The sequence below is a fragment of the Accipiter gentilis genome, chromosome 10 (genome assembly GCF_929443795.1).
Source record: "Accipiter gentilis chromosome 10, bAccGen1.1, whole genome shotgun sequence".
Classification (NCBI taxonomy): domain Eukaryota; kingdom Metazoa; phylum Chordata; class Aves; order Accipitriformes; family Accipitridae; genus Astur; species Astur gentilis.
In genome coordinates this window covers 24,705,736-24,716,425 of record NC_064889.1, presented here as the reverse complement: position 1 = coordinate 24,716,425, position 10,690 = coordinate 24,705,736, and the positions used below count along the sequence as shown (strand labels likewise).

Sequence of the window (10,690 nt, the reverse complement as noted above, 5' to 3'; positions counted from 1 at the left end):
GCTGTGACCGGTTACCTGAGACCAATAAAGGCCGCGGTAAGTAACGTGATACACAACCTGCGCCGCTGTCTGTTGTGTGCCATTGTTCTCAAGCGGATACGGTATCAGCTGTATTAATAGTTAATTTAAAATCATGCAACTGGAGCTGCAACTCTTGTGGAAAGTTTCGTGCAGGCCGGGCTCTGCATTATGTATGGGAGCAGCAGCCCGGCTGCACGGCCAGCATTGCCAAAAGGAGCCCTGGAGAGGCGAGAGGGAAGCAAGTCAGGCCGCGGTCAGCTCTGCGGTGTTCAGTCAAGGAGGATCAGCTTTTAACAGCCACGTACGCATGTAAGGTACAGCGTGACAAGCAGGGTTCATGGTAAGTTTAAGTGGAACCTGTCTCCATTACCTCAACAATCTCCTCCACTTTTCAAGGATTTATTTTTTTTCCCAACAAATCCTGCCCAGCTGCCACTTGTGTTCCCCGGTGGCTTAGCATGAATGGCACAGAGAGGGTCCCTTGGGGAAGCGCCGATGCTACCACCGGACGTCCCTCCTGGCAGCACCGCTGAGCAGAGGGACTGAGGTCTCCATTCTGCAGCTTCTTGGAGCCTCATCAGCTTTGGTGGGTCCAGCTCGCTGTGGTCCGGACTGCGATTCCTCAGCAGAAGGCTATGGCGCAGCTTCAAGTTATTATCCCCAGTTACCCTCTCAGCAACACCGCCGCGCGCGGCCAGGGAAACAGAGACGCGAATGTATCGGTGTAGTTACTGCAGAGCTCCCAGCCCCTGAGCTCCACCGTGCTCAGCGTCAGCAGTCCTCGAGCTGCCCAGGAGGAGGGTCAGAAGCCAAAGGGTTTCAGTGCATCAAACCACTTAGTCTATCAAATCCCATTTCCCCTGAGACCAGCGGCACATCTTAAGCTGTATCTCCGCTCAAGGAGCTCTGCATCTCCTGATTTAGACCCTAAACTACAAGTCCCAGGGGGTGCAAATTAAGTCCCAGAGGCTGCAAATCCTTCCCTGCCTCACACTTTTACCGCCCGTGAGTTGTCCCGACCCGACAGCATTTATCCAGGCAAAACGGGGGAGAGGGAGCAGAGCATGGCATCCACGTCTCCCGACTTATTGGAGTAACGATGTCCATGTGCTTTACGCCGCGCCGGTGCAGAACACAAGTTATTTCATTCCAGGGGAATGGAGACGAGACCTGCCACACATAGTGATTTGCTAGTGGTGACAAGCCAAACCTGTAGCAGAGCCAATGCTGTGCTCCACCACCTTATTTCCATCAAACCTCGGGCTTAAAACACTACAGTGATTGCGTGGGACGGGCTGTATTTTCCACCTCATACTCTGCCAGCCTTTTCCCACCTCCGAATCCCATTTTTCTTGGCCGGGTGAGGACTCGTATGGAGAATTTGTGGCTGTGGGTCAGGGCCGAGAGCTTTTCATCGAAAGAGCAATTAAGGAGTTAAATACCGTCCTTCTCCTTTTCCTCGATTTTAAAACCACCAAAGATTATCCACTCCTGCTTTGGAGAGGGAGGGAAATGCCGTAAACTGCCTGCATTTTGCACGGGGGAGGGAAGGCCGGCCTGGGCTGCGCTGAGCTGCCCCCGCCCCGCCGCCCCCCCCCCGCCCCGGCGGGGGCGGTCCCGGGGCCACCGGCCGCGCAGCCGCCGCTCGTCCCGCGGCGCCGAGGCGGGGCCCGGGCGGAGCCGGGCCGGGACGAGCGGGACCGGGACCAGCCGGGACCGGGACCAGCCGGGACCGGGGCCGGGGCCGGGGCCGGGGCCGGGCGGGCACATGCAGGGCGCGGCGCGGCGGCGGCCGTTCCCGGCGGCGTCCCCGGGCTCCCCCCAGCCCGCCGGGCCGCTCTACCCGGGCAGGTGAGCGGCGGGGCCGGGCCGGGGGGGGGACACAGCACGTGGACCGGGACAACCCCTCCCCGTTCCCGTCGGGTTCCCCCCCGCCCTGTTTCCCGGGGGTCCCCAACCCATCCAGCCCCCCTCCCCCCCAGCTCATCCTGCCCCAGGGTCCCCCAGGATACCCCAGTCCCCCAGCTCATCCCCTGCCCCATCCTGGGTACCAGCGCTCTGTCTGGGATGCTGCTGTTGTCCAGAGTATCCCGGAGGGTCGGGGCCCCCCAGAGTCGTGTAGGGTTCCCCCACTCGGCCCCGCAGCCTTGGCCAGGGCACCCTGGCTTACCTGGGTTATCCCGGCTGGTCCAGGGTTTGACAGCCTCTTCCAGGGAGCTGCGACTCTCCCGGCTCATCCAGGGCACCCCGACTTGTTCAGGGTACAACCATGCTCCTCCTCCATCCATCAGGTTTGGACCACGGGCTCGGGTAGCACAAGCTCGTGGCTGATCCGGCTGATGCTGTTCTGGTCTCAGCGCCACAGAAGAGCGATTCGTCCGCTTTTCCCATAGGGAGGTGAAGGTCCGGTGGTGCTGGAGGGCTCTTTGTTGGAAGGAGTTCAGCAGGGTTGGATCAGGCCTTGCTCTGCAAAAGGCAGAGGAGGAGGATCTTCAGAGTGGAAGATGAAGGTGACAGTGCGTCCAGAGCATCCCTGTGGTTGAGTACCACCAGGCATCGATGCATTTTTAGCGTTCAGCAGAAGTGCCATGGGAGTTGAATTTTGCTTTGTCATGCAAAAGTTAAAAATAGTTGCACTTAATTCAGCACTTAAGCTTTTCATGCTGCTTTTGTGCTCACTTCTCAGCCAGGAAGAGCCTCCTTTCAGGGACATGCGAGTTTTTATTAACAATGCTTTGTCTTTCTGTACTGCCTCCTCCTCATTTTGGCCTCTCAGCCTTGTTGTTATTCCACAGATCCCAAAGCGCAGAGATGCACTGGCAGCCAGGGAGATACAGGTTTTCTGTGGGGATGCAGACCTAGAGTCTGCTCCCTGCCTCCTCGGAAACCTGTTATATGACTTAAGGCTGACACTGTCACTTCCGTCATCTCTAGGCATGGAGCAGTCAAGAACGAGGACACCTTCAAGACCTCCCCATTTCATTTTGATCTGTGGTTCTACTTCACTCTGCAGAACTGGGTGCTGGACTTTGGGCGTCCCATTGCGATGGTGAGTGTGGCAGAGGCAGGCATGCTGCTTTGCTTGTGGTCAACGTATTTGGGGTGGAGGACAGGGAGGCAGAGCCGTGGTGGTCCCCTGTAGACCCATGGGCTGTTTTCTACACCAAAGGGACTCCCTTGAGGAGCAGTCCTTGAGACAAGGGCCACTGTGATGTACTGGTATAACTGGTACCAAGCATGTTGCTCCAGTCACGGGGAAGGTATCTGGGAAACTTGTTCCAAGTCATCTGTCCCTCAACTTGGTATTTTCATAACAAAAGTTACCTGGAGAGGTTCCTTCTGCTCTTCCCCATACCTTGCCTGTATCTCTGGAGCTTGGGACTCCTGGTCTCCAGATGCAGGGCAGAAGTGGCCATTACCCTCAAATGTATTTTTTTATTGCTGGCATCTGAACGTGGTAGAGGGTTAACGGAGATCCACTGCTGCAGGACTCTGAATGCCTTGCTTGCTCACTCAGCCACACAACTTCACGGCATTGTCTTTGGGCAGCACTGCAGGAGTGAATGGCTGAGATGTAAATATGCTGTGCATTTAGCATGCACTTCCAGATCGTGCTTTTAGGGATGCTTACTGCAAGAAGAGCTGCCCAACTTAGTTACTAACAGCTACATGAAGTCAAGCTGACGATTAGAAAGCAGCAGCAGTCCAACGCAAGAATTTTCTCTCCCTGCCTTTCAGCCAGTGATGGGGCTGTAATCGCAAGCTGGGTGGTGAGGATATACTGATGTGCTTTTTATTCCCCCCTCCTCAGATAATCCTACCTTTGGAGTGGTTTCCTCTAAATAAACCGAGTGCTGGAGATTACTTCCACATGGCTTACAATGTTATCACACCATTTCTCCTGCTAAAGGTAAACCTTGAGGTGCAGGTGTTGCATTTTTTTTAATATTACTGGTGTAAAAACAGGCTAAGAGTTTGTTAGGAACTTGGTGAACAAATATTGGTTATTCACAAACTCCTGCAAGTGAGCTGGCCCTACTGTACATTAGAGGTTTGACACTTCAGAAAGAATTCGTGATGCCACCTTTTAAAGAGCAACGCAGTGACCATCTTAATGCAACTCAATTTCCTGCATATACAAAGCAAATCACTTTCCCCGGGAACTCCGGATTCAGGAGGAGTCAGAGCCCTTCTCCCTGGCTGAGCCAAAGTGTATTTTTAGACAACATCCATCCATGACTTAAAAGATTTTATGAGACAGCTGGAACTATAGTAGATTTTCTGAATTGTTCAGAGCTTAATTACACTTGCTCTTCGACATTAGAATTGTATGTTTAGCTTGAATTTATCTTGCTTCAGCTGCCAGCCACTGGATCGTATAAACCATTTATGAGGTTAAAGACTGTCATATCATTAGAAATCTTCTTATATTAAATACTTAGCAGCCAGAAGATATGAGAAAGCAATTATAAATATATTTTAACCTTCATTAGCTAGAAATTGAATTATGTCCTAAGATGTAAATGATTCTCTCTCTCCTGAGTCTGTCTGGGAGATTTTAAATGCTGGTATGGCCAAAAAGGAATATTCAGGATCGAAGTCCTTTGAGTGATGTGAAAGCTCTGAAGCTCAGTCTGACCCATCACAGTCTGACACAGCTGATTTCTGCAGGCTGGGTACTCATCAGGTTAAAATTTTCTATCTTGGACTTCCCTGGCAGCACAGCATGAAGGGTTGGTCCACAGAAAAAAACCTATTTGTTATCCAGGATGCTTTTCTTTTGCCCAGTGTCCCCTCAAAGGACATGCCCCACTGTCTTTTTCCATCAGACAAGAGCTCTCCCAGACCTTTTGCTCTTCTTGTCCTCTCTGACTCCTCTGACATACATACAGCAGATACAGAGAAACGGAAAGTGAAGCCTCAAAATGAAATACAAATAAGGAGCTTTTCACTGTTTATGAAGGGCTGCAAAGCTGATTTGGCAGCAGGGAGATAGGAGGCGAAGGTGGCCCAGCTGATCCTCAGGCTGGGCTGATTCGTCCCCCCTGACCCATGGTTCCCGAGGCCGGCTTGGCGTCCCCTCCAAAGCCTGAACCGCTTGAGCTAGTATTTACATCTTCTGAGGTCTTCCCTGCTTTGCAAGCTGAGTGGGGAGCTCCTTTCTGAAGAGAAGCTCCCGCTCCTCATCCCCAGCTAGGCTTGCAGGAGCTCACCCCGGGCTCTGAGGAACATCGGGCTCCCTGCCAGCCTCACGTGCCTGCCTCCACCCAGACCTAAGCAGACCATGAGATGGTACAGGGAGAGCTCATCGCTAAAGCTGCTGTTCAAAAACTTGCCTCAACTGGTTTTGCTGGCAATTAGGTATTTCTAGATATGGGTTTAAACGCAGCTTCCTCTTTAGAAGCAAATACACAGAGAGGTGAGTCCAATTCCATTAGGAAGGAACTAAAAACCCCAAACAGTTCAACAAGAGGCCTTTGAAAATCATCCAGCAGAGAATTAGAAAGGAGCAAGTGTGTCTTAGCCAGGGAGTGAAGTGCATGTGCTCAGCTGGAGTGCTGCTGGAGGCTTTCCCTGCCACTGGAGGGCACAGCCAGCCTTGCAGATCCACTCAGCAGAGCAACTAGAGAAAGCAGTTGCTTTTTTGTTTCTCATTAATCGGTTTTGATCACATCTGGTGAAGAAATTGCTTCAAGTGCTGTATTAGAAGTACTGGATCACTGATTCGGTCTAAGCGTTGACTCAGGTTATGGGTGCTGCTTTGCAGAAAGGTTTAACAAGGGCAAAAAATGTGGTTTTCTTGTTGCAAACAGGGATAAAGTGTGTATTCAAGCCTGAAAGACACGTAGGCTGATGCAAATGTGTCTGAGGAGATGCATTTAGGGAAAGTAGCTGCAATCAGGGAAGCTCGTTCTGGTGCGGTTGGACCGCTTTCCCAGGGGGGACAACTGTTTCCCTGCTACACCTGCGGCTTTCTGCAGGCCTCTTGCTTGGTTTTTTGATGATTTTTTGCAAAACACCGTGAAGTCGAAGAGGGCAGAACTTGTCACGTATCTCTGCTGCTACCTTCTCACTGTTCAACATGTCTCTATGTTTTTTTAGCTCATCGAGAGATCCCCCAAAACCTTACCGAGATCAATGGTCTATGTCAGCATCATCATGTTTGTCATGGGAGCCAGCATCCACCTAGTCGGAGACTCTGTAAACCATCGCCTGATTTTCAGTGGCTACCAGCACCATCTGTCTGTAAGAGAGAATCCCATCATCAAGAACCTGAAGCCAGAGACACTGGTAAAGAGGCTGCATTTTATATAAGCACTTAAAAAATACATTAATTGCTTGTTCTTCTTCAATAGCATCCAGTTCCCTCTGCCCTTTTAAATCTCTTTTTGGTACATTACAGATTGATTCCTTTGAGCTGCTGTACTACTACGATGAATATTTAGGTCATTCGATGTGGTAAGCAATTTACAGTCTATCTAGTGGCCTCAGAACGTAATACAAGGAAGGGCAGATCTGATCTGATCGTAGCTTAATATGTAAAAAAGTAAAATGCAGCTGATGAGAGGTGGCTGAGGATAATGTTCTCATAGCCAGTGTGATTACAGTGGATCTCTCCCTTGGAAAATCACCCATTCCCCCTAGTTTTGTCTCTGTCTCAGTGATATTTCTAGGATGTAGCAGTTGTTTGACGGCCATAGGGGCTAGAAAAATGGCTCGTCAGGTCTCACCCCTCAGCCACCTTCCACAGGATACCCAGATAAAGAGACAGGTTACAGCACAGGTCTGAGGGCTCCGCAGACTCCTTGGCTGTCACCACCCACATTTTTGCTCCTCTGGAGGTTGAACCCAAAACAACCCGACTCTGCCCAGTCTCTCTAGCCCTTTGCTCGCTCCCCTCCTTTGTTGTGCATCTGTTCAGTGACCCTCCAGCGAGAGGGAAGGGTTGCTCACATGGCAAGACTAGTGCCGCCCAGTAACAGAGACCGTTTGACTGTGGTGATCCAGGGAGCTCAGTTAGGGTCCGATTTCAGCACTATCGCCCCAAGCCAATTCTAGAAATGCTTGTTCCAGCTGGACAGCGTGTTTCATCCAGCATGGCTGCACTTGCTGACCCAGGGGCAGGTAATGCTGGTAGGGTCCGCAGGCTGTGGCAGGTCCCATCAGCACCCTCCCACCCACATGAGCAGCACCAGGCACTGTAGATGTGTCCCATGTCCTGCTGCTCTGCTTGCACCGAAGACCCCAGGAAGGACTGTCTGGCCCTTTATCTGCTGCCAGATAATCCTGAGATTGCTCAGAGCAGAGGGAAATCTCTTCCCCATCAGGCTTTCCCAGTTTATTTACTGTTCCTTGAGTGCTGTGAAGCAAGCAAATCCCATCCTTTTAAATAAAAGAGGGCTCTGTTAGGTTCTTGAAATCCTGGTCCATGTCCTGCTTTCCTGCAGTTCAGCTTTTAACACAACACTCTTACACAGCCTCTTAGAGTCTGAGAGTGTAACGGATGCAATTGTTTGATGGAGCACTTGAACACAGCATTTGACCTAATCAGCAAACTTGGGCTTTTCCTGCCAGAGCCCCAGAAGTCTTATTATCTGCAGGAGCACTTGGTGCAGTCAGGACATACAATAGGCCTGCACCAGGCACCGCCAGCCCTTCGTCTGTCATATGGACAGAGCAGTAATCTTGTAGCAAAAGCAGTGATGCTGGCAGAGAGGTGATGCCCTGACTGGCACCGCAGGACCCCACGGAGCAGGACCCCACGCCCCAGTTACCCGCTGTTTCACCTGCCTGAGCACATGTGGTCAGCGCAGGCTGGGTGGCCTCTGCTTCTGCTCTTTCACCAAATTAATTCATGGGCTCAGCATAGGAATTGGTTATGTGCACAGTTTGGATTTGGAGGGGTGGCTGAAACACCTTCCAGGGTCACACCACCAATTGGAGTTGTTTATGTTTGTAGGTATATCCCTTTTTTCCTGATACTGTTTATATATTTCACCGGCTGCTTCACCCCTGTTGAAGAGGAGAGCAGGATGCCAGTGGCTGCCTTGCTTCTGATGGGGCCCAGCAGCCTTTATTACTGGTAAGTGGCTTCTGCCCCCTCTGCATGGGTGAGGGATGAAGAGGGAGTAATGCAGGCAGCCCCACAGCATGCAGGCAGGACTTCTCCATTTCCCAGGGCAGAACTTGCTGTAGCTTCTGCTCTGCAGGTCTGGAAAATCAAATCAAATCTTGTTGAAATTTGTAGCTGCTTTAGCCTTTGCAAGCTGGGACAACTTCAGGGTCACCCCTCAGCACTCCTGTCCCTGCTCAGGGTGGTTTTTTTCAACCACAGTCAGTCATATTGTTACTGCTGGAGCTCCGGCATCCAGCCTCCGTGGTACTTGCCGTCTGCCCCCCTGCCAAAGGCTGCCGCTCACTGTGCTGTTAGACAGTTCCTCGATGATTTTGGGTGGGATGGTCACCCAGTGCCTGCAGCCCATCCGCCAGGTCTCAGCTTGTTGGTGGTAATGGGGATGCTCTTAGCAGTTGTCCAGGCGTTTTACAGAGAGCCCAGGCCGCCTATGTGATGCTCGGATGCTGCGTCCTCAGCTCACCCTGTGGGTCCAAATAGCCTTTTGAGAGAGGTCTTATTTATTTCCCATTTTCATTAGCCTCATCTTCCCAAACGGTTTCCCTGATGGCAGCCAAACAACTTTTCATTCATCCTCAGAGATGATGTTCTCTCTTGCCTGTGGCTTTGCCCCCTGCTGAGACTGGTTTTGTACAGTAAATTAATTTTTGATAGTCAAAATCATCACGATGATTTGGTCAGTTCCCAGTTACACCATTGCACTTCCTTTAAATATATCAGCATGAATCTGTGCAGTTTGTGTGCTAGCGATTTAAGAACAAGGGAGTGTAATTACTCCTTCCCCCTGCTAACACCCGTTCAGGACTGCCCACTGCCAGATACAGCACAGGGGGAACAGTGGATTTTTGGACTAAATAAGCACAACATCCACAGGTGGGAGCCAGAGTCTGGCTTTGGTTCTGCCTTTAAGCATCCCATTCACAAATCCCCTTTCAAATCCCAGACTGGGCATGCATTTCTTCACCCATTCTCTTAATGAAGCCCATAGCTCAGTTGTTAAATTAGTGGTAAGAAACGTGAAAACAAGTAACAGCTTAAAAGCTGGCAGTAGAAAGCAGCACAGTTTCATCTGTCTGGATGTAGAGCAGGGAGAAGGGGGAGATGTTCACCTCAGGTAAAGCTGGAAGTGCTGGGGGCTGCTGTCACTCAACGCTTTCTCCTGGGGGGCACTAACAGGTGTTTTTGCTTTGTAGGTATCTTGTGACAGAGGGTCAGATTTTCATCCTCTACATTTTCACTTTCTTTGCCATGATGGCTTTAGTGATGCACCAGAAACGCAAAGGACTTGTCCTGGACAGCAATGGGCTTTTTCTGTTCTACTCCTTCATCATAACACTGGTCCTCATTGCTGTTTGGGTGGTTTGGCTGTGGAATGACAAAATTCTCAGGAAGAAGTACCCTGGCGTGATCTATATCCCCGAGCCGTGGGCATTTTATACCCTGCACATGAACAACCTCCATGCAGCAAAGGAAAGTTTATAAGTTTTGATATTTTAAGAGTGATTTGAAGAAAAAAAAAAATCTAGTTTTTCTAATGTAGATGTATTTCAAATAAATTCCTGACCAACAGTAGCTGCAAGATGTATGGTATGTGAACTAGAGCTAGCTAGGGAGGGGGTGTTTGAACAAAAGGGAAGAATCGTCTTTCTGACTTAACGCTTTAAAGCCAGGGTCATGGCAGGGGAGTCTCCCCTGGCTTTGCACCAGCCAGCCCTCATAATTGTACAATGCAGTTCCATGCTGGACTTTTTCGGGTGCTTAGGGGACAGCACCAAATCCCTGCCGTATCGGAGTAGGGCCACAGCATCCCAGCCGCATGGTGGTCCACGCCACTGCCGAACACCCATCCCACCATCGCCACCCAAGAGAGCATCCCAGCCTTTAACAGGAGCAGTTTGCTGGGAAGTCGGAGCACTCTCGCCCACGCCATGTCTTGGCGCAGAGAGGTGTATCTGCTTCTCCCAGCCAAGTAAACATGCTGGGAAGGGGCTGAGCCACCCTACCTTGGATCTGAATAGCAGCTCTGCTCAGCCATGCCTCCCGAAGAAGCCCTCCCAGGGTCCTGGCCATCAGTGCCTGCGCTGCTGAGCACAGGCATTGTGCAGAAAGGGCTGGACTGGTGGCAGAGGCAGAAGGGCCATTTCCCCACGAACGCAGCCTGAAAAGAGCATCAGGCAGGGGGGTAAGCTCCAGCATCGGCCCCGTTCCCATGGGGTCTGTGCCACCAGCGGCTTCTGCTCCCGCTCACCACTTCTCCAGCCTCAGGTGATGGAGCTGAGCTCCTGCAATGCCAGCTGCATCCCTGTGATGGTGTATGTCTATAAAACTTGTATTAGAGCCCTGTGTGACAGAATCCAAGTGGTAGAAGAAAAAAGCTATTAGCGAAACATACTGAATAAAAATATTTGGTAAAAGTTGTGACTTGCATTGCTTCTTGAAGCAGCTCTGTTCTTTGAATGGAGAATCTTTATCCCATGAGATTTAAGGACCCTGAATGTGTCATTGTAACAGAGCAGGGTCTACCCTGGGAAGGGT

At 51.0% G+C, this 10,690-nt stretch overlaps 1 protein-coding gene across 1 annotated transcript; it reads left to right on the top strand.

The window, feature by feature from the left end:
* The first annotated feature begins 1,705 nt into the window (after positions 1-1,705).
* CLN6 (CLN6 transmembrane ER protein) lies at positions 1,706-9,727 on the top strand. Its single transcript, XM_049813395.1, has 7 exons — positions 1,706-1,872; positions 2,956-3,070; positions 3,833-3,931; positions 6,124-6,312; positions 6,425-6,480; positions 7,982-8,104; positions 9,349-9,727. The coding sequence occupies exons 1-7, from the start codon at positions 1,790-1,792 to the stop codon at positions 9,635-9,637; spliced, it is 954 nt and encodes a 317-aa protein (XP_049669352.1). The 5' UTR covers positions 1,706-1,789; the 3' UTR covers positions 9,638-9,727.
* The last annotated feature ends 963 nt before the right edge of the window (positions 9,728-10,690 follow it).

Bases quoted from the DNA above. Each gene is read 5' to 3' on its own strand.
- CLN6 (XM_049813395.1), top strand. From the start codon at position 1,790: ATGCAGGGCGCGGCGCGGCGGCGGCCGTTCCCGGCGGCGTCCCCGGGC. The intron at 1,873-2,955 runs GTGAGCGGCGGG...CGTCATCTCTAG, and splicing joins GGGCCGCTCTACCCGGGCAG to GCATGGAGCAGTCAAGAACG. The intron at 8,105-9,348 runs GTAAGTGGCTTC...TTTGCTTTGTAG, and splicing joins CCCAGCAGCCTTTATTACTG to GTATCTTGTGACAGAGGGTC.